The sequence below is a fragment of the Mustela nivalis genome (genome assembly GCF_964662115.1).
Source record: "Mustela nivalis genome assembly, chromosome: 8".
Lineage (NCBI taxonomy): Eukaryota > Metazoa > Chordata > Mammalia > Carnivora > Mustelidae > Mustela > Mustela nivalis.
Genome location: NC_139027.1, coordinates 105,445,154 through 105,469,724, shown reverse-complemented (window position 1 = coordinate 105,469,724; position 24,571 = coordinate 105,445,154). Strand labels below are relative to the sequence as shown.

The 24,571-nt window shown below is 36.2% G+C and overlaps 1 protein-coding gene across 7 annotated transcripts in view; it reads left to right on the top strand.

Annotated features, from left to right (window-relative positions):
* Window positions 1-24,571, top strand: part of MACROD2 (mono-ADP ribosylhydrolase 2) — a 1,944,634-nt gene that overhangs the window by 736,309 nt on the left and 1,183,754 nt on the right. Inside the window, exon 6 of one of the 7 annotated variants that reach the window (XM_082743704.1) lies at window positions 20,455-20,694. The exons of the other annotated variants lie outside the window; for them this stretch is intronic. Within the exon in view, the coding sequence (XP_082599830.1) occupies window positions 20,455-20,465 (11 nt within the window). The 3' untranslated portion in view covers window positions 20,466-20,694. Of the gene's footprint in view, window positions 1-20,454; window positions 20,695-24,571 lie in introns of those variants that run through there. 7 annotated transcript variants of the gene reach the window in all.

Here is a 24,571-nt window from a genome sequence, read left to right as displayed (position 1 = left end):
ATATTCTCTTCAAACATATGGTACTGAGACAACTATATATCCACATGTGGAAGGGTGACATTGAACCCTTATTTCATACAGCATACAAAGATTAACCCAAAATAGATCAAAGTCATAAATATAAAGCTAAAAACTACAAAAAAACATAAGAAGAAATCTTCATGACCATGGTTTCTACACTGGATTTGTAGATATGATACAAAAAGTTGAAGCAACAAAAGAAAAAATAAATTAGACATCATCAAAATTAAAAACTTCTATACGTCAAAGAACATCATCAAGAAAGTGAAAATACAGCCTACCGAATGGTAGAAAATATTTATATATTGAATATCTGGAAGACTCTACCATCAACAATGTATAAAGAACTCTTACAACTCAACAACAACAAGAGAAACAACCCCATTAAAAATTGGATATAAAGTGCTGGAATAGACATTTCTCTGAAGAGGATACACAGATGGCCAAGAAGCATATGAAATGATGCCTAGCCATTAGTCATTACAAAAATGAAAATGAAAACCACAATGAGATACCTCTTCACATTTATGAGGATGGCTATAGTAAATTTGAAAGAGGGAAAATAATATTGTTGATGAGGAAGCAGAGAAAATGGAATCCTCATATATTGCTAGTGAGAATGTAGTGTTCTAACCATTGTGGAAATAGTTTAGTGATCCTCAGTAAGTTAAATATAGAATTACTCTAAGACCCAGCAATTCCACTCATACCCCAAATAATTGTAAAAGGATACAAAAATTTGTACACAAATATCCATAGCAGCACTCCTCACAATCATCAAACGGTAGAAATAACTCAATATTCATCAACTGATGAATGGATAAACAAAATTCCTTATATCCATATAATAGAATAGCGTTCAGCCATAAGAAGTAATAAAATACTGATACATGCTACAACAAAATGAATGAACTTTTAAAATGTGTACTAACTGAAAGAAGCCAGACACAAAAGGCCATTTGTATATATGAAATACTCAGAATAAGGAAATCCATAGAGACAGAAAGCAAATTCGTGATTGCCAGGGATTAGGGAGAGAGGGGAAAATGTAGAGTGAGTGGTTAATGGGTTAATGGGTACATGATGTCCTTTTGGAATAATGAAAATATTTTAGAAGTAATTACACAGTGGTGGTGATTACATAATGCAAAACATTGCAAATGTACTAACTGCCACCAGATTATACACTAAAATGGTAAAATGGTTAAAACAAAAATAAAAATAATCATCAATGAAATACTTTACAAGTTTTCAGGCAATGGCCACACCAATCATACCTTCTATTTTCTATATGAAATACATCTGCAAAGCAGTGATGTAATAGTTAATATTTGTGAGAATCATAGATAGAGAACCCACTCTGCACAATGTCCTAGTCTAAGTGTTTTGTATGGATTTGCTTGCATAATCATGACAACTGAATGCAATAAGTACTCTTCTGCCTTTTTTTTTTTTTTTGATATAAGTAAATGGAGGGACAGATTGTTTAATTGACTTGTATAACGTCAGATACTTAATAAATGGCCACTAAAGAATTTGATTCTAATTGACCTATTTCTGAAACAAAAACTCTTACCCAGGACCTTGTATTCTTTGCAACAGAAAATGGGCCCAGATCCTACTTAGACCTGAATTCGGTTGAGAAGATGTTAGGAAAGCTACACAGCAGATTCCGAGTCACTATTGTGTCCTTATAGCTTTCTGTAGCTGGGTGGAGCAAGCATTTCTTTGGAAGAGCAGAAATCCCCTCATCTGTGCAGAATGTTAAAACAGCAATACATGCTAGGAGTTAGTTGTTTATTTTATTGTCTCTGTAAGCATTTGTGGTCAATTTTACTTCCACTTCTGAAAATAGTTCCTGTATATGTTTTTCAGTTATTTGTGAACTACTTTGATTTTTCTCACCACATCTCTATATTTATTTTTCTCCTTATCAAGTGTTTTCTTTTATCTCTTGAATCAAGGTTGAAAATTAGGGATAAATGAGGTTGCTTTTTGGTATTTTAGGAGAACATTGGAAAGTTTTCTGAAACTCCCTTTAGTTTCAAGGTGGTCCCTAATCAATAATGGAGTATCTGATTTCTCCTATCCTGTCTTAAAACAAAACAAACCCTATTTCACCCATCAGTCTCTAGCCCTTTCCCTTCTTTTATTTCTTTCCTTCTTGAAATGTAAGTGTAGGGCGCCTAGGTGGTTCAGTTGGTTAGGCTTCTGCCTTCAGTTCAGGTCATGCTTCCTGGGAGGGAGTCCCACATCAGGCTCCCTGCTCAGCTGGGAGTCTGCTTCTCCCTCTGCTTCTGCTCCTCCTCACTGGTTGCGGTCTCTCTCTCTCTCTTGCTCACTGTCTTTCAAATAAATAAATACAATCTTAAAAAGAAAGAAATATAAGTGCAATGGGGACTGGAACTTTATCCCCTCTGTGTCGTCAGTGCCTAGAAAAATATTTGGCACATGCCGGCATTTGATACGTTTTGAATAAATGAATGAATCTACTTCTTGTTTCCTTGAATCTGTTATTTCTGAAAGAAAAAAAAAAAGAGGTAGTGTAACTAAAAATATCTTCAAAACATTTCCAAATTAAAATTAAAAGAGAGGTCAGAAATTTGAAAAAAACACAACCTTAATATAGAGCATGATGTTGGAAAACACAAAAAAATACTAATACTTCAATAGAACATGAACAAAAAAAGAACTAGCTAATTTACTGAATCTGATGTAGAAATATTTATTCAATATAATAGAAAATACACCTAATTATTAATATAGGCATATGGAATCAACAGCAGATAACATTTTTTCACATTAAAAAATTTATAAAACTTTTAAATCATAATAATCAATTCTGTAGAGGAATGATATAGAAAATATGTCTGTAAAATTAGGAATCAGATAAAATCCACAAACTCTGTAACATGCAGAAGGGCTGCCCAAAGTAGCAGAGATCAGACAGGAGCTACAGTAAATGGAACTCAATGAGTCCAAAAAGTTGCCTATGAGAGTAGAAATACAAAGTTATATCTTTTTCTTTTTTCTTTTAAAAAGAATATGGAGGGGCTCCTGGGTGGCTCAGTCATTAAACATCTGCCTTTGGCTTAGGTCATAAGCCCCAGATTGCATCGGGCTCCCTGCTCAGTGGGGAGCCTGTTTCTCCCTCTCCTACTTCTCCCTCTCTCTGCTCCCCCTGCTTGTGTTCTCTCACTCTCTCTGTCAAATAAATAAATAAAATCTTTAAAATAAATAATTAATTTAAAAAAGAAAGAAGTATATGGAATTGAGATAATTCTGTTCCTAAGAATTTAATTGACATACAGAGCTAAAATCCGATGATAAACACCAGAATGGACTACAAATTAATAAATGTTTTGAATATTAGTCTGAACTAAAGATATCTTTGCACACATAAAATAATGTATGCATAATATTAATCACTTTTTTTTAAAGAGCAAAACATTGGGATGAAGCCAAATACCAATAAGTAGGGTCTGGTTTAAAAGAATTATGGTAAATTAGTTATAACCATGCAGTGAAATACTATGCAACTGTAAATAAGAGAATGAGAAATAAGTACCGATATAGAGATAACTATAAACCATATTATTAAGTGGAAAAGCAAAATATAGCATAGTATGTACTTTATGCTATCCTTTATGGAATAAAGGGGTATAATGTATATGATTATATTTACTTATATATTCATAGATAAAATCTAAAACACTATATACATTAATAACAATGTTACCCGCAGAGTAGATGTGGTGAGAAGTGTGTAAATAAGACACAGTGATGAGAGTAAGGTATTTTATTCTCTTACTTTTTATTTATATTATATTGATAAAAAATAACTTGTAGGACAATGGTATTATCCACCAAAAGATTAAATATTTAAAAAAATTAGAAAAAGTGATATGTGTAGAAATGCATGTTTTCAGGTTGACTGAAATAGCAATATATGCATGCCTTTCTGGGATTTTATTATAATGTTATTTGGGTTAAAGATGATTAAGGATAGAGTAGGGAGTCAAGATGGCGGAGAAGTAGCAGGCTGAGACTACTTCAGCTAGCCGGAGATCAGCTAGATAGCTTATCTAAAGATTGCAAACACCTGCAAATCCATCAGCAGATCGAAGAGAAGAACAGCAATTCTGGAAACAGAAAAACAACCACTTTCTGAAAGGTAGGACCGGCGGAGAAGTGAATCTAAAGCGAGGGGAAGATAGACCCCGGGGGAGGGGCCGGCTCCCGGCAAGCGGCAGAACAACGGCGCACAAAATCAGGCCTTTTAAAAGTCTGTTCTGCTGAGGGACATCGCTCCAGAGGCTAAACCGGGGCGAAGCCCACGCGGGGTCAGCGTGGCCTCGGGTCCCGCAGGGTCACAGAAGGATCGGGGGTGTCTGAGTGTCGCAGAGCTTGCGGGTACTGGAACGGGAAAGCCGGCTACAGAGAAAGAGCTGACAGTAAGCTCACAGCTCGGTGTTACCTTGAACCGGTCGCAGGCTCGGTGAGCTCGGAGCGCCGCCGGAGGTCAGGCAGACGGGAGTAACTAGGCGCTGTTCTCTGAGGGCGCACTGAGGAGTGGGGCCCCAGGCTCTCGGCTCCTCCGGGCCGGAGACCAGGAGGCCGCCATCTGTATTCCCGTCCTCCGGAACTCTACGGAAAGCGCTCAGGGAACAAAAGCTCCTGAAAGCAAACCCGAGCAGATTACTCACCCCGGCCCCTGGTAAGGGCGGTGCAATTCAGCCTGGGGCAAAGACAATTGAGAATCACTACAACAGGCCCTTCCCCCAGTAGATCAACAAAAAATCTAGCCAAGACCAAGTTCACCTACCAAGGAGTGCGGTTTCAATACCAAGGAGAGCAGCAGAATTCCAGAGGAGGAGAAAGCAAAGCACGGAACTCATGGCTTTTTCCTTGTGATTTTTTTTTTAGTCTTGCAGTTAATTTAATTTTTTTCTTTTTCATTTTTTGTTTTTTTTCTCGCCTTCTGGTAAATTTTTTTTTAACTTTTACCTTTTTCTTTTTTAACGTTTTTTAACTAATTTATCTAATATATATATATTTTTTCTTTTTTATATTTTTCTTTATTTGTTTTCTTTTTTTTTTAATTCTTTTCTTTTCTTCTTTTTTCTTTCTTCCATTTTGAACCTCTTTTTATCCCCTTTCTCCCCCCTCACGATTTGGGATCTCTTCTAATTTGGTTAAAGCATATTTTCCTGGGGTTGTTGCCACCCATTTAGTATTTTACTTGCTCCTCCATATACTCTTATCTGGACAAAATGACAAGACGGAAAAATTCAACACAAAAAAAAGAACAAGAGGCAGTACCAAAGGCTAGGGACCTAATCAATACAGACATTGGTAATATGTCAGATCAGAATAGAGTTCAGAATGACAATTCTCAAGGTTCTAGCCGGGCTCGAAAAAGGCATGGAAGATATTAGAGAAACCATCTTGAGACATATAAAAGCCCTTTCTGGAGAAATAAAAGAACTAAAATCTAACCAAGTTGAAATTGAAAAAGCTATTAATGCAATAAAAAATGGAGGCTCTCACTGCTAGGATAAATAAGGCAGAAGAAAGAATTAGTGATATAGAAGACCAAATGACAGAGAATAAAGAAGCTGAGCAAAAGAGGGACAAACAGCTACTGGATCACGAGGGGAGAATTCGAGAGATAAGTGACACCATAAGATGAAACAACATTAGAATAATTGGGATTCCAGAAGAAGAAGAAAGAGAGAGGGGAGCAGAATGTATACTGGAGAGAATTATTGGGGAGAATTTCCACAATATGGCAAAGGGAACGAGCATCAAAATTCAGGAGGTTCAGAGAACGCCCCTCAAAATCAATAAGAATAGGCCCACACCCCGTCACTTAATAGTAAAATTTACAAGTCTCAGTGACAAAGAGAAAATTCTGAAAGCAGCCCGGGAAAAGAAGTCTGTAACATACAATGGTAAAAATATTAGATTGGCAGCTGACTTATCCACAGAGACCTGGCAGGCCAGAAAGAGCTGGCATGATATTTTCAGAGCACTAAACGAGAAAAACATGCAGCCAAGAATACTATATCCAGCTAGGCTATCATTGAAAATAGAAAGAGAGATTAAAAGCTTCCAGGACAAACAAAACCTGAAAGAATTTGCAAACACCAAACCAGCTCTACAGGAAATATTGAAAGGGGTCCTCTAAGCAAAGAGAGAGCCTACAAGTGGTAGATCAGAAAGGAACAGAGACCATATACAGTAACAGTCACCTTACAGGCAATACAATGGCCCTAAATTCATATCTCTCAATAGTTACCCTGAATGTTAATGGGCTAAATGCCCCTGTCAAAAGACACAGGGTATCAGAATGGATAAAAAAACAAAACCCATCTATATGTTGCCTCCAAGAAACTTATTTTAAGCCCGAAGACACCTCCAGATTTAAAGTGAGGGGGTGGAAAAGAATTTACCATGCTAATGGACATCAGAAGAAAGCAGGAGTGGCAATCCTTATATCAGATCAATTGGATTTTAAGCCAAAGACTATAATAAGAGACGAGGAAGGACACTATATCATACTCAAAGGGTCTGTCCAACAAGAAGATTTAACAATTTTAAATATCTATGCCCCCAACGTGAGAGCAGCCAACTATATAAACCAATTAATAACAAAATCAAAGAAACACATCAACAATAATACAATAATAGTAGGGGACTTTAACACTCCCCTCACTGAAATGGACAGATCATCCAAGCAAAAGATCAGCAAGGAAATAAAGGCCTTAAATGACACACTGGACCAGATGGACATCACAGATATATTCAGAACATTTCATCCCAAAGCAACAGAATACACATTCTTCTCTAGTGCACATGGAACATTCTCCAGAATAGATCACATCCTCGGTCCTAAATCAGGACTCAACCGGTATCAAAAGATTGGGATCATTCCCTGCATATTTTCAGACCACAGTGCTCTAAAGCTAGAACTCAACCACAAAAGGAAGTTTGAAAAGAACCCAAATACATGGAGACTAAACAGCATCCTTCTAAAGAATGAATGGGTCAACCGGGAAATTAAAGAAGAATTGAAAAAAATCATGGAAACAAATGATAATGAAAATACAACAGATCAAAATCTGTGGGATACAACAAAGGCAGTCCTGAGAGGAAAATATATAGCGGTACAAGCCTTTCTCAAGAAACAAGAAAGGTCTCAGGTACACAACCTAACCCTACACCTAAAGGAGCTGGAGAAAGAACAAGAAAGAAACCCTAAGCCCAGCAGGAAAAGAGAAATCGTAAAGGTCAGAGCAGAAATCCATGAAATAGAAACCAAAAAAACAATAGAACAAATCAACGAAACTAGGAGCTGGTTCTTTGAAAGAATTAATAAAATTGATAAACCCCTGGCCCGACTTATCAAAAAGAAAAGAGAAAGGACCCAAATAAATAAAATCATGAAAGAGGAGAGATCACAACTAACACCAAAGAAATACAAACTATTATAAGAACATACTATGAGCAACTCTACGCCAACAAATTTGACAATCTGGAAGAAATGGATGCATTCCTAGAAACATATAAACTACCACAACTGAACCAGGAAGAAATAGAAAGCCTGAATAGACCCATAACCAGTAAGGAGATTGAAACTGTCATTAAAAATCTCCAAACAAACAAAAGCCCAGGGCCAGATGGCTTCCTGGGTGAATTTTCCACACATTTAAGGAAGAACTAATTCCTATTCTCCTGAAACAGTTCCAAAAAATAGAAATGGAAGGAAAACTTCCAAACTCATTTTATGAGGCCAGCATCACCTTGATCCCAAAACCAGACAAGGATCCCATCAAAAAGAGAGCTATAGACCAATATCCTTGATGAACACAGATGCGAAAATTCTCACCAAAATACTAGCCAATAGGATTCAACAGTACATTAAAAGGATTATTCACCACGACCAAGTGGGATTTATTCCAGGGCTGCAAGGTTGGTTCAACATCCGCAAATCAGTCAATGTGATACAACACATCAATAAAAGAAAGAACCAGAACCATATGATACTCTCAATAGATGCTGAAAAAGCATTTGACAAAGTACAGCTTCCCTTCCTGATCAAAACTCTTCAAAGTGTAGGGATAGAGGGCACATACCTCAATATCATCAAAGCCATCTATGAAAAACCCACCGCAAATATCATTCTCAGTGGAGAAAAACTGAAAGCTTTTCCGCTAAGGTCAGGAACACGGCAGGGATGTCCATTATCACCACTGCTATTCAACATAGTACTAGAGGTCCTAGCCTCAGCAATCAGACAACAAAAGGAAATTAAAGGCATCCAAATCGGCAAAGAAGAAGTCAAATTATCACTCTTTGCAGATGATATGATACTATATGTGGAAAACCCAAAAGACTCCACTCCAAAACTGATAGAACTTGTACAGGAATTCAGTAAAGTGTCAGGATATAAAATCAATGCACAGAAATCAGTTGCATTTCTCTACACCAACAGCAAGACAGAAGAAAGAGAAATTAAGGAGTCAATCCCATTTACAATTGCACCCAAAACCACAAGATACCTAGGAATAAACCTAACCAAAGAGGCACAGAATCTATACTCAGAAAACTATAAAGTACTCATGAAAGAAATTGAGGAAGACACAAAGAAATGGAAAAATGTTCCATGCTCCTGGATTGGAAGAATAAATATTGTGAAAATGTCTATGCTACCTAAAGCAATCTACACATTTAATGCAATTCCTATCAAAGTACCATCCATCTTTTTCAAAGAAATGGAACAAATAATGAAAAAGTTTATATGGAACCAGAAAAGACCTTGAATAGCCAAAGGGATATTGAAAAAGAAAGCCAACGTTGGTGCCATCAAAATTCCGGACTTCAAGCTCTATTACAAAGCTGTCATCATCAAGACAGCATGATACTGGCACAAAAACAGACCCATAGATCAATGGAACAGAATAGAGAGCCCAGAAATAGACCCTCAACTCTATAGTCAACTAGTCTTCGACAAAGCAGGAAAGAATGTCCAATGGAAAAAAGACAGCCTCTTCAATAAATGCTGCTGGGAAAACTGGACAGCCACATGCAGAAAAATGAAATTGGACCATTTCCTTATGCCACACACAAAAATAGACTCAAAATGGATAAAGGACCTCAATGTGCGAAAGGAATCCATCAAAAACCTTGAGGAGAACATAGGCAGCAACCTCTTCGACCTCAGCTGCAGCAACATCTTCCTAGGAACAACGCCAAAGGCAAGGGAAGCAAGGGCAAAAATGAACTATTGGAATTTCATCAAGATCAAAAGCTTTTGCACAGCAAAGGAAACAGTTAACAAAATCAAAAGACAACTGGCAGAATGGGAGAAGATATTTGCAAACGACATATCAGATAAAGGACTAGTGTCCAGTATCTATAAAGAACTTAGCAAACTCAACACCCAAAGAACAAATAATCCAATCAAGAAATGGGCAGAGGACATGAACAGACATTTCTGCAAAGAAGACATCCAGATGGCCAACAGACACATGAAAAAGTGCTCCATATAACTAGGCATCAGGGAAATACAAATCAAAACCACAATGAGATATCACCTCATGCCAGTCAGAATGGCTAAAATCAACAAGTCAGGAAATGACAGATGCTGGCGAGGATGCGGAGAAAGGGGAACCCTCCTACACTGTTGGTGGGAATGCAAGCTGGTGCAGCCACTCTGGAAAACAGCATGGAGGTTCCTCAAAATGTTGAAAATAGAACTGCCCTATGACCCAGCAATTGCACTATTGGGTATTTACCCTAAAGATACAAACGTAGTGATCCGAAGGGGCACGTGCACCCGAATGTTTATAGCAGCAGTGTCCACAATAGCCAAACTATGGAAAGAACCTAGATAGCCATCAACAGATGAATGGATCAAGAAGATGTGGTATATATACACAATGGAATACTATGCAGCCATCAAAAGAAATGAAATCTTGCCATTTGTGACAACATGGATGGAACTAGAGCGTATCATGCTTAGTGAAATAAGTCAAACAGAGAAAGACAACTATCATATGATCTCCCTGATATGAGGAAGTGGTGATGCAACATGGGCGCTTAAGTGGGTAGGAGAAGAATAAATGAAACAAGATGGGATTGGGAGGGAGACAAACCATAAGTGACTCTTAATCTCACAAAACAAACTGAGGGTTGCTGGGCGAGAGGGGTTGGGCGAAGGGGGTGGGATTATGGACATTGGGGAGGGTATGTGCTTTGGTAAGTGCTGTGAAGTGTGTAAACCTGGTGATTCACAGACCTGTACCCCTGGGGATAAAAATATATGTTTATAAAAAATAAAAAATTTAAAAAAAGATGATTAAGTATATATATGAATATTTATTGCCAGATACATATACTGGACTATTGTTTACCTTGATTAAATATTGGAAGTATCCCACATACTGTGCTATATTCATGTGAAATAACATCAGCATTAAAATGACATAAAATAATTCCTAAAGATAGGGAAATGTATTCACAGTATATTGTGAATGAGGGGGAGAGGAGAAGCAAGTGAGATAATTCAAAGTAGGATTCCATATCCATAAAATAAAAAGTTGAAAAGCATGCATAAAAGTTTATTCATGCATATAGAGAAAGAACTAGAAGGATATTCACCAGTTGTTAATTGCGTGTCTCTTAGGGTGGTGGGATGATAGGTAAGTTTTTTATTATCTGTGGTCTCTAAAGTTCTTCTAAATAATTACAGAAGCAAAAACCTTTAACATTTATTGAAGGATTTGAATGGACCTTGAGCTATATTCAGCTTTTGGTACCACAGTCTCTCAAATTTCTCAAAACCACAGGAGGGTAGTTTTCATTAACCATTTTACAGGTAGAAAATCTGAGGCTCAGGAAGTTGGAGTAATTTACCCAATACTGCATAATGTCAAATGCAAACCCAGGTCTGTCTGCATCCAACATTCATTTCTTGATCATATTGATAAATAATTCAATGAAACACTGTTTGCAATTGAAAAAATGTCTTTCCAACTAGTTCTCTTTTTAAGCGGCAAATCTTTGCCTTGGTTATCAGAACTTATGTTTTTGTGGGCAGTGCTAATAATGCCCAAGTATTCCCTGATAGTAATTTAAACAATCTTGCATATGTGAATTTTTTCTTTTTTTTTTTTTTACAGTAGATAAAATATGTTAATTTGTGTAAATGGTCTTCTGGGTACAGATGCTTACACTGAAAGCAGGCTTATCTTAAAAGCTGCTTGTCTTTAATTTGAGGCTTCTTTTATATGCATAGTTTATTTTTCTAATGCTGTCTCAATATAGGAATAATTTTAAGGAGACATTTGTGGCTAAATGAAAGAAAACACAGCTCTCTTGGCTTTGGTAAATATTAATGAGCTCGTAGAAAATCTTGTTACTGAAGTGCGGCACTCTTGAGATTTTTTTCTGCCATCTTGGCCCTTTGTGTGCCCAGCTCCTTTGTTGCAGATTAGCATACTGGTTTGTGTGTGGTATTGTGAGTTCTGCTTCAGCTCCTTTGTGTGTGCTGACAGAAGGCTCACCTTGCTCTGTTACCAAGAATGTCTAAGCATCTTAATAATATATTGGGTTTCAGCAAGAAAAAAAGCAAATCACTCAAATAATTAATCTGACTTATTCATTTCAAAGCTTTACCACCAAATGGACAGTGTTCATTTCTGGTCATGTATATATTATCATCATTAACAAAGTGAAATACAACTTTTATTAATTTTTGAGTGAGGAGAAGTTCAGAATTTGAATGATTTATGTCAGTGTTCAACATGTATGTGTAAAATTATTGTAGCACATGTACAATTTCATTTAGGTACTTCATTTTATTTTAGACAGTGTATTGTTTATACCTAACCAAACATTTTTATTTACTCACAATTTTAATTGCATTGGGTCATAGAGAACCCAGCAAAGATGGTATTTGGCTTATTATTACTTCATTGGTCATCCTCTAAAAACCATGTTGTGGGTGGTATTACTATATTAATCATGAATTTACCTAAAATGGAAGGAAAAAAAGGACAATTTTTCCAATGACAGAATGTAGGAATGATCAAAATTACCTAAAACAAATAAAAAAAAAATACATCTGCTACACCTTTAAAAAATTCTTTATTAGCCCAAAAGGTTATATGATGCTTATAAGGTAATTATTTGACAAAGCAACATTTTCTTTTATTTCAGTCTAGTCACAGGGGACATAAATTCACACCCAGTTTTAAAAAATGCCGGTTGGGGCGCCTGGGTGGCTCAGTTGTTTGGACGACTGCCTTCAGCTCAGGTCATGATCCTGGAGTCCCAGGATCGAGTCCCACATCGGGCTCCCAGCTCCATGGGGAGTCTGCTTCTCCCTCTGACCTTCTCCTCGCTCATGCTCTCTCTCACTGTCTCTCTCTCAAATAAATAAATAAAGTCTTTAAAAAAAATAAAAAAATAAAATAAAATAAATAAAAAATGCCAGTTGGATTAAAAAAAAATCAGGTAAAATAAAGCAGTTGTTTGAAAAAACATTGCAGACAAGAAAAAAATACATCAAACACTTTCAAGAGTTATTACTAACAGTCATGGAACACTTCTTCATCTGCATTCACAGTTCAGTATATGTGATTATTAGAGTAATGAAAAGAAAAAAAATGATAAGAATACAATAATATAACAAGAGTATTTGGAATTATAGACAGAGAAATATATCATCCATCTACCTTAAGGTTTTGTCCCAAAACCTTGCTTACAGATTGTTCATAGTGATTTGAATAAAAGATTTCTGAGGCCCTTTTATAAAACCATTTTTGGAAGAATTTTTATCAGAGCTAATTTTGAGCTATGGTTGTAGCTGTGTAATTTTTAGTTGTTTATAACAGAATGTGAATCCCATAAGAACCCATTTCAATAGTTCTGAGAAAGAGAGAGACAATTCCAGCAAATGATTTTCTATTGTGAGAAATGGAGCTGGAGATGACTGCTGACTGAAGTCTTAAAACTAAAAATCACAAAAATATGAAGTCATGGTCATATATAGTCATTTCTCCAAGATTGCATTTGTGGTGAGTTAGAAAATAGGCATTCTAATGAAAGTCTAGAAATGCAAACGGGGTCATACCTAGCTTTGATTATTAACAGTTTTGAGATAGAGAGAGAGAGAGAATAGTACCTAATATAAACTATCATTAATTCACCTCTAAGTCTGTTCTATTCAATTCAGTTGTGCCACAAAGAAATTCAAATTCAGCTTTTAGTTTTTAAAATAATAAAATCATACTTGCAACCTGTGCCACAGGCTAAATAAGGTCTTAGCCTTAGACACGAATTCTAGGCAAAGTATTGAAAACAATTTTAAAATATTTAAACTATACCTTAAAGTTCTAGAGTAATGGAAACTTTATTAATAGAAACTTTATTAAAAAGCTTGAGTTATATTAAGAAAGCCCATCATAAAATGCCAGAGGTTTTTTGTTTTGCTTTGTTTTGTTTTTTGCTTTGGCTTTGTTATAACATAGCCAATTTCTCCAATGCAATTCAGTATGATTTGCATTTAGAAATTTTATTGAGATACAGTTTCCCATTAATGTATTCTGGTGGTCATAATGACCACCTTTTCTGAGAGCCACACTCTGCTTCTCTAAGATCCACACTCTCATCCCTGGAACCTGTGGATATTACTTTACATGGCCAAAGAGATGTGATTAAGAACCTTGAGATGCGGAGATTATCCTAGATTATTTAGGTAGGCCTCATGTCATCATAGGACTCCTTAAACACAGGGAAACTCCCTGCTATAGTCAGGAGGATATGTGACTATGGAAGAAAAACATAGAAAGATGCCACATTGCTGGCTTTGCAGATGAGGGAAGGAGACCATAGTTAAAGAACATGGGCAACCTCCAGAAGCTAGGACACACAAAGGAGCAGATCCTTTCTTCAGAGCCTCCAGGGAAAAAGACTGCTGACACCTTGACTTCAGCTCATTGAAACTGATTTTAGACTTCTGATATCCAGAACTATAAAAGGATAAATTTGTATTATTTTAAGTTTATGGAAATTTGTAATAGCAGTAAAGTAGTACCGACAGACATATTGAAGATACAAACTGAGGCATATGTATACAAGAAGCCACATAGGCGTAAAGATGGATTTTGAATCTTCAGATGCAGATTATGTTAGTAAACTCAAAGAAATTGTATTTTCAGATAAAATCCCATTTAATTCTGTATTAAATGGATTTAGTTTTAAAAACTTAAAATGTGGTAGATTGTTACAAAATAACCACCACAGTTCATATTTTTATCTTCACATGGAAAGGAGGCCCTTCCCATACTGGCTTTGAATTTGACTATGTAATTTACTTTGGCCATTAGGACATTATCAAAGGTGGCTCAAGGAGAGGATTAAAAAGTGCTTGTGCATTGGGCTTGCCCTTGTAGCTGCCCTTGTAGCTTTAGGTTCATAGTCTGAACCAAGCCTGGGCTAGCCTCCTACAGGATGAGACAGCTTGTAGAAAAGCCCTAGCTAAGCCTCTAACATGGCAATGATGCCATCCTAAACCACGGAGCCCCAGTCAAATTTCCAGTTTAGACTGGAAGAACCACTCACCCAGTCCACAGGATCATAAGAAATAATAAGTAATTTTTTTAAGTCACCAAGTTTTGGAATGATTTGCTTCTCAGTAATTAGTAAACCAATATAGTGCATTTACTTCCTCAAAATGTAGGGTGTATTTTCTTAACTTATTTTTTTGTATATTTTAGACATGACTCTTACTCTATCAGTGTTAAGTGGATATAGCATTTAGATGTCCTCCATTAGGTTTCTTTTAAATCATTTAGCCTTTAATTTTCAGGAAGTTGTGATAGGAACCATATCAGGGCCTTTGCAGGCATTTCAAAATGACTGAAAGTGAGGTGCTTGACTTGGATTTTTCAACCCCAATTTTTTTATCCTTATCCTCCAAAACATATCTAACTAAAAATAATTAGATTGCCAATATTTTTTTTAAAAAGCTTTGTGTCCTTTGAATAGACCCAGTGGAAAACATAATGTACTTATTACTAAATACCTTCTATGGTTTTATAGACCTATGTGAGTATGGCAGAGGTAGCGCTCTCTAAGAAGATGCCTTACCTTATTGAGATCCTTGAATCAGGTAGTTGAGATCAGAGCTTTGTAAAAAGGAGACCAGATATCCTTTGGTTCCCGTGAAAACTTACTGCCAGGGAATTTACTGAAAAGATAGAAAATGTGGGAGAAGTACCCCATCATCTCTTGAAGAGTTATATCCTAACTTCTGTGGGCTCTGTCATAATTTGAAGACACTCTAATCAGATGATCGCTAAAGTCTCTTCTAGTTCTAGCATTACATTATCCTGGATACTCCTTTCATATTGGGAGAATGATATTAATTTCCACAGACTACAGCAAAGTTAACTGATTCCCTTGGGGTTGGACACATGCCTCTGTCCCCTTCACTATGAACTAAGTGAGTCAACTGAAATTACCATTCTGGGTTCCCTGCTGCTTCAGGTTTTCACTTCTATGAGTTTGTCTTTCCATTTTGAGCAAAGAACACCTGTAGTTGTCTTCTGTTGTGACCACCCATGTTTATAGGATCATACATTTTTTTTTTCTTTCAGTTAGGCTGACATGTAAAAATTAAAAATGAAAATGGGATTTAATAGCAGTTGTTAGTAGAAAAAATTTCTAGCACCCTTTTCAAGGGTTTATATTTTAGCAAATAACTGGTTTGACTTGAAAGGAAGAAAATAGGTGAATCTTATAACATCCCTATTTGGGTTATGGGAAGAATTTACATTTTCTGAGCCATGACATTTGTACTGGGAAGGGGGGTGTCTGTATTGTCTATAACATATAAGGATATGATAGCAGCTATGTTTGCCTCATATATATCATTTTGTTATACTCATGCTTAATTATTTGATTAGATAACTGTGTCTTCCATGTCCTCATGTGAAATAATGAATCAGATTTAGATTTACCCAGTGCTAGAACTAATTTGAGGCCTTTGGGGAATACTTTTCAAATCAATAAGGCATCAGTGTACTTCCACTCTGTGTCCTGAAAGAGTTAATGTAGATTTCAAAAAGGGCCTAATTTACTGGCTAATGGTATCTTTTTGTAGGAATTACTTGGCTTTTGTGGAATAGCCTTTCATCTTTCTGCTTTTTGTTAATTCAATTGAATTTTCATCTAATCTACATTGTTTCATTCTAATTGCAGTCAGTCCCTCATCCTACAAACCATTCAATTCCAAAAACTCATTTGTGAGTTGGTTATTTGGAACTTAGAAGGTACTTTTCAATAGAAAAATAAAAACCACAAATGTTGGGTGTGTTCCCAGAATAGTTGATAGGAGCCAACTTAACACATTCTAATGCTGCTATCTAGCCTAAACAATATAAGTAACAGTGCATAGGAGGGTAAATTGCTTTTCATGATCCAGGTTGTGAAGACTGAAGCTCGTTCTTCTATAGCCATCCTGTCTGTAGGGGTGAGGACTTTCCTGTCTTCATTCCTCCAGTCTAAAATGATGTGAAGTTAGAACACAGCTCAACCTTAGTATAGCAACAATGACTTTTACTGTTTAGGTTAAGAGTAGGGTCAGGGGAGTTGTGCAGTAAGGTTGGAGCGTCAAGATAGAGGCTAAAGAGAATGAAAAGTGAGAGTTATTTGTGAGTCTTCAGGTGTGGTGAGACATTAGAGTGTAGAGGGAAAGATTGAGAGCTAGGTTAAGTTTTAAAGGCATCTGTAATCCTCACTCCCTTCTTTTTGTTTAAAAATTTTTTTTTTATAAGATCTGATTTACTTTTTTTTTAAGGTTGGTTTTTTTTTTTAAGATTTTATTTATTTATTTGACAGACAGAGATCACAAGTAGGCAGAGAGGCAGGCAGAGAGAAAAGAGAGAGGAGGAAGCAGGCTCCCTGCTGAGCAGAGAGCCCGATGCGGGGCTCGATCCCAGGACCCTGGAATCATGACCCCACCGAAAGCAGAGGCTTTAACCCACTGAACCACCCAGGCAACCCATCCTCACTCCCTTCTTAAAACTATTTCAAAATCAGATACAGATTCAGATACAGATGCAAAATCAGATACAGATTCAAGTTTGCTTCGGTAGGATAGTTTGGTCAAGAGCAGGCTTTTAATTTCCTAGTAGCCTTTATAAAACATAACCCATTTTTTTCAGCTATCTCCTTTGTCTCTGAGATTCTTGCTGAGGTAGAAGAAGCAAGGCCAAAAAACAAAACAAAACACAGACACACACACACACACACACACACACACACACACACACACACACACAACAGCAACAAAAAACAACCTCAGGAGAGTAAGAGAGGGGATTGAGAAGGTATGACAGAGGTCCCTGGGTAATAGGAAAAGAGGGTCTTCAGCCTTTGTTCGCCTCTCTTTCCATCTCTGTAATGATAATGGAATAGATTTTGAGGGACTAAATCGGAGGGAAACTAAACTCCTAGTAGAAGGAATGTTAGTAGGTGGATCTCTCTTACATTTCTGCTGGGACAGTTAATCATAGGTCAGGCCAGTCTGGCCTCTGGATCTGACTTTTGCCAATTGAATTTCTAGAGAATTGTCTCAGGGGAAAGGGATGTGACTCTCATGTTTCCAGAAAAGGAGATGACATCCTAAGAACACCATTATCATCTTAGAAATGAAATGAGGGATGTCTGGGTGGCTCAACTGGTTAAGCCTCTGACTCTTTCTCTTGATTTTGGCTTAGGTTATGATCTCAGAATCACGAGATTGAGTCCCATGTCACGTGCTATACTGGGCATGAAGCCTGGTTAAGAGTCTTTCTCTCTCCCTCTGCTTCTCTCTCCTCCACAAAAAAAAAAAAAAAAAAAAAAAAAAGAAAAGAAAAAAAAGAAAAGAAAAAAAAGAAATGAGATTGTATCCCAGCTATACTAGATATATAAAATTCTCATAGATAGGCTTCAGTGAGGCTGTCCTTTTTATCCTGTGTACTCTTCGCTGACCCCTTCGCTTTGTTAATTCCTACCCATCCCTTAGCATGCACGTGCTATCTGCTCAAGGAAACCTTTCCTGAACATCACCTCCATTGGGCTCAAAGATAGAAGCCCTCTTGTACATATTTTGTTGTTGCTTTTGTATTATTTTTTTACAATTTGTCATAATAGTAGGTGTATACTTACTATTAACCACTGAATTACCCACTGATCCAGCCTATTATAGAGGCTGACACTCAGCAGGTGCTCAGTAAATATTTGTTGTAAGCTATTAAGGAGTGGGAAGTAGGGAGGTCACATTTAATGTCTACATTTGACTATTAAAAAAAAAAAACTTATGTAAGATACTGAAGAGATTTAGAAAACTGTCAAATGAAAGAAATTGACCGAAATATTTTATTGCTAAGAAGGATGGAGTCTAGAGAGCCTTTATATTATTTTAAGAAGTTTATATACTTTTATGTAAAAATTATGTTGTCTACCCTCATTCCAAACTAACTGATGCTATTTCAACTTGAATTACCTTTAAATTCTTCAAAGATGAAGGAGTTGCCCCCGGCTTGCTGCATTGAGCAGACCACAGTTCTTAGGCAGGAAGCAGGGATAACTATTAGAAAGTCAGTGTCTCTCTCTCTCCTTTATGCCCTGTGATTTTTCCTGGAGCAGTTGAGAAAAAACTGGATACATCCATAGAAACCTTGAGTGTAGACATTAATAATAATGGAACAAAATGGAACTTGGTTTTGATTCCAGCCACCCAAGTCATTAATTTATAGAAATTCATACTATTCACAAAGGAACTATTTTTGGCCAGCAAATCTCTTGGGATTCCATTCATTCATCTTTACCTCGTTGGGGGCTTGTCTTATATGAGCAACACTTGGTATAGTGATGCACACACTACTACATTTCAGTATTTTCTCAGGGTCTCTTCATTATACTTGGGGAGAAATTGAATTATAGTCAATGCCACATGAAAGATGAAAATGCTACCATTTTTATAACATGTTTATCATGAGTAAAGAGAATGTGCCTACCACCCACCCACTTGCTGTCATCAGAGTCTTGACAATGTATTCAGACTTTCTCAGTACAAGGGTGGTGGTTTAATATGAGCTCTACAGTGTAGATTTTCTAAGAGATTAAAAAGAAAGAAATAAAGAAAATGCCCTTCAGGTACACATTACCATGTCTCTAAAGAAAATATATTTTAACCATAGAAAGCTTTGAGGATTTATCTACTATATGATGTTGCTTGGAACTTAAAAAACACACAAATATAAAACAGGAACAATTACTAGAATACTGTGCAGATTTTCAATCAAATTTTAATAGGAATTTGTAACTAAAAATATAATTCAGAAAATGTTGGGAAAATATAAATTCTAAATTGCCTATTTCTTTCTCAGTTACTTCATTTTAGTAACATGAAAAGGTTTTATTTAATCTTGCATAGGCCTGCAAAGATTGATTTTTAGCTTCTTTCTGATCAAGAATAAATATTAATTTTCTAAGAAGAAGTGGTATCTTGGGGTAAATTTTATTATTATTGTTATTATTATTATTTTAAAATATTTTATTTATTTATTTAACAGATATCACAAGTAGGGGGAGAGGCAGGCAGAGAAAGAGAGAGAGGAGGAAGCGGGCTCCCCGCTGAGCAGAGAGCCCGATGCGGGGCTTGATCCCAGGACCGAAGATCATGACCCGAGCCAAAGGAAGAGACTTTAACCCACTGAGCCACCCAGGCCCCCATAAATTTTATTATTGAAACAATTTTAAAAAATGGGAAATATTTATGGGAAAATTGAGTATTCTATTGTATTCTATTGAGTATTCTATTGGTTTTGGAAGTTATCCTTATTATTTACCTTATAATTGTATATTGTATGGATATCTAAGTTTAGAATATATATATTCTAAATATATATATATATATATATATATATAAAAAATAAGTTATCCTTATTATTTACCTCATAATTGTATATTGTATGGAAGTCTAAGTTTAGAATGAAAACTGCCCTGTGTGTTTTATAATATTATAGAAAACTATTTGGGATTTAAAAAAACAGTTGATTTATAAAATATCATAACATTATGAGAATTTATACTGATTTTTTTAAAAGTTAGGTAAACTGTGTTGATATTTATCTGAATATTTCATGTTTCATAGAAGTTTTAATTTCCTAAAGTTTACTCAACTAGAATGGAAAACATTTCACTATCAGCAGAATTTGAAGTGTTCTCGTTAGTTATTTTATAATTTATAAAAATAAAGTATAATAAAATCCAGTCAACATCAAAACTGGTGTTATCTTTTAAAAAATATTTATAGTAGACTAAATAACAAGTAAGTCATCTGATTGCAGTCTGTACATCTTTTCCTTACAGTTGACCCTTGAACAACAGGAAGATGAGGAATGACAGCCCCCTGAGCTCTGGAAAATAGACATAAAACTTTTGACTTCCCCAAAACTTTACTAATAGCCTACTGTTGAATGGAAGCCTTACTAATAATACAAATAGTCAATTAGTACATAATTTGTATGTTATATACATTATATACAGTATTTGCACAATAAAGCAAGCTAGGGAAAAGAATATGTTATTAAGAAAATCATGATGAGAAAAGAATAATGTACTGTATTTATTGAAAAAAAAAATCCATGTACAAGTGAACCAGTGCGGTTCAAACTCATGTTGTTCAAAGGTCAATTTTATTTCTTTTCATTTTAATATTAATAACATTTTCAGCATTCTATAGTAGACCTCATGTATGAGGGACAGTAGATTTATTCTGGTTTTGGGTTATTTTTTCCCCCCACTAGTGAGGTCTTTGATTAAAGAATGGTAAGATCTTCTATCACTATAAATGACACTTAAGAATACTTTACTTGAGTTTCGTATTTGTGGAAATAAGCACAGCATGAAGAAAGACTTAACAGTAATCTCTGGGAGCAGTGCCCATGAACCTAGCACTCTGCTTCCTTTATAAGACCTGCCAGGCTTACCCTTGCTTGACCTAAGTCATCATTAATATGAACTCCCATAGCACGTTACCTAATCTCTCCAGTGGCATCTATCATATCTCCCCCCTTTATTTTTAAAAATTTTTTTTAAGATTTTTATTTATTTATTTGATAGAGAGAGATCATAAGTAGGCAGAGAGGCAGGCAAAGAGAGAAGGGGAAGCAGGCTCCCCGCTGAGCAGAGATTCCCAATGCGGGGCTCCATCCCAGGACCCTGGGATCATGACCTGAGCCGAAGGCAGAGAGGCTCAACCCACTGAGCCACCCAGGCACGCCTCCCCCTTTTATTTTTAATAATCAGTTTCTCCCTCTTCTTAGGATCTTTCTATTCCCACGTAAATTTCTTTCAGGTGTAGGCTTCAGCCATTTAAGACATATAAGCACAATGCCACATACAACTTCTCTCAATTCCATGTGCTTCTCTTACTACCTTGTCTTTTTTTGTTTTCTTCATAGCAGTTGATCTACACAAACCAATGACCTGCTTTCTTAATCTAGTGTATAGATTTTTAGTCAGTGTGTCACTTTTCCACTATTAAGACAATACTGCATGATAAACAGTGATAAAAGTTGAGGGACACATAACACTGTGTATTTGTTTGGTTTTTACATCTGCATCTGCTGAACCATTGGGCTCTGTTCCACAGTTTCTTCCTTTTAGGATTCATTAGCTAGCGAGGCATGTCCTTCTCATGAGGATAGGAGAAGTGCAAGAAAGCAAGTAGAAATGCTCAGAAACTTTATGCCATCAATTCTGCCTTTTTTTCTTTTTCCAAAGAAAGTCATTTAGCCAAATAAATTCAAATGGAAAAATGTATTTCACCTCTTTTAGTGGATGAAACTCCAAAGTTACATAGTAAAGAAAGTGGATGCATAAGGAGGTGAATTGGGACCAATAACACAGTCTATCACAATAACCTGACCTGCCTTTTCAGTAGTGATAGGTACTATACACCTTTGCCTTCTTTGTGAAATACCCTCTTTCTCTGGCTTCCATGGTGGAACATTCCCTTGATATTCATCCTATCCCTCTACCCCAACCTACTTAATCTCTTTCCAGTCTAGCTTCCTCAGGACTCAGTTGGAAATCCTCAAGACCTGATTGTATATAATCCAGAGTTCATGGATTTCATCACCACCAAAATAAAGATGGGTCAGAATGCTTAAATTTTTCATTTGGGTTCCTGAATCATACATCTAGCTGCCTCCTTTGTAATTCTTACAAGATTTCCAAGATATCTGAGATTTAACCTAGATTTAAAGTATTCCTGTGATTTCCCCCCTTCTACCCCAAACTTCTTCAGTGTTCCCTAGTAGCTCAGTGATGGGTACCATATCCATCAAGTTAAACAAGCCAAAAAACTAACACTATTCTTTTGTTATTAAACCCTGTTACTTTTATTGCCTAAATAGCTCTGGGATTCATCCAACTTCTTTTCATCACTATGGTTTCTTTTGAGTGTAATCCACCATATTATCTTACCAGAATAACTTCTGCTGAAAAACAATAAGTTCTGAACCTCATCCCCTCTTGTCCTCATCTGTTTTCTGCATTGCAGCCGGAAAGATCTGATTGAAAAACAAGTCTTATTTAAAAAACAAAATGCCTATCAGACCTATACATTTTTGTTCTTATCTCACCCATGTTATGCTTAATGTCTTAGTTTTCAGTTCTCGAAGAAAATGAAACATGAGGCAAAAAATTTTGTAGGGTTTTTATTTGGCAAGTAGAGCCAGAAAATAGCAACAAAGGAGTAGGGAAAGTGAACAAGAAAAGAAGTCATTTTAAGAGTACTCCATAGAGGTTGCTGCTATAGACATTGGTGGCTTGATTCTATAGAACTTCTGGGAAGTATGAAGGATAGGGCCCATAATTATATGTCTGAGGAGTTGCAGCTAGTTTTATGTGTCTGCTGGCTCTTCATTATTTGAGGATTGTATCCTCAAACTTTCAGATCCCATTTTATTCATATACCAGAGAATCCATGCACCTAAATAAAACAGGTTCTTCCAGCCCTCCCAACAAAGCCACATGCTTCTACTATGTACTATAGCTATACCATATGTATTTCCATGGCTGGTCACAGTTTTGAGTTTGCACTTTGCTATGTGATTATTTCATTAAATTTTTTCTGCCCCCTGTACTGCAAACTTGAGAAGACCTGAGATCATGTTTGCTTTTGAGTATCATTGTCTTTTTGGCAACCAAACCAAAACCTGGTGCATAAAATATGTTCAGTATATTTTCAGTGAATATATAAGTGTAGGGGTGTGTGTGCATGTGTGTATTCACACATGTATATTTATTAAGAGAAACTTTGAATTATCAGTATATAGATTACTATCAATTTCAAAAAGTTATCTTTTTAAATTCAAGTGTCTTATTTTTATGCATTGCTTTCTTTCAGTCCTTACGTAGTCAGATTAAACTAAAAATTCTGTTTAAAAGAAGTCATACTGAGAAAACAAGAACATGTAACTCATATTACAGTATCTTGACTGATCTGATAGCTTGTAGTATTGGCAGTACTTTTATAAAGCAAGTTATTGATACACATTTTCTTTAGTAAGACAGAGATTTTGAGTTAAAAGGGGAATAACCAGATCCTAATACATAGCCCTTTGCAATCCTGTATTCATCAGTGGAGGAAAGCATCCCATTTGGCAATACTAGGCAATTTGGGGATTTGGGTACTTTAAAGTGTGTGTGTGTTTGTGTTTATCCTCTAAAACATCATTTCCAAATTCACATTTTTGCTTCTCAAAGTCAGAGCTATAATTTTATAGCAGGAAACATGTTGTGAAAGTAAATCAGTTTTCAGTCTCTCACTTCTGCTGATGTAGGGTAATAGTGACCAAAAAAGAAATGGTGAGGCAGGTGAAAATCTACATAAATTATTATTATTATTTGTTAAAGATTTTATTTATTTATTTGACAGAGAGAGAGAGAGGTCACAGGTAGGCAGAGAGGCAGGCATGGGGGGAGGAGCAGGTTCCCTGCTGAGCAGAAAGCCCTATGTGGGGCTCCATCCCATGACCCTGAGATCATGACCTGAGCTGAAAGCAGAGCTTTAACCCACTGAGCCACCCAGGTGCCCTATATAAGTTATTTTTAATGAAAATGAAATACTTCCATAAAGGTAAACTACCAATAGTAAATTATTTACCAAATACTGAAATTACTTACCAATAGTAAATTATCCACATTCAGTTCATACTTTCCATATGTCCAATTATCATGTCACCCAGCATTAATTCAACATATACTGGTTGAGCACTTACCATTCAGAAGTAATATGGTGCCTTGGCAAATAGACTGGACATGGTCTTCACTTTTATAGAGATTATGATACTGACATCTTATTATTAAAAAAATGGAGATATTTTCTCTGGAAGCATCCATCAAATGCTGAACCTTTTCTTTTAATTTCATAGAAGAGAAGCCAGAGCAGTCTGCTTCTGATTTGATCTCAGATCTC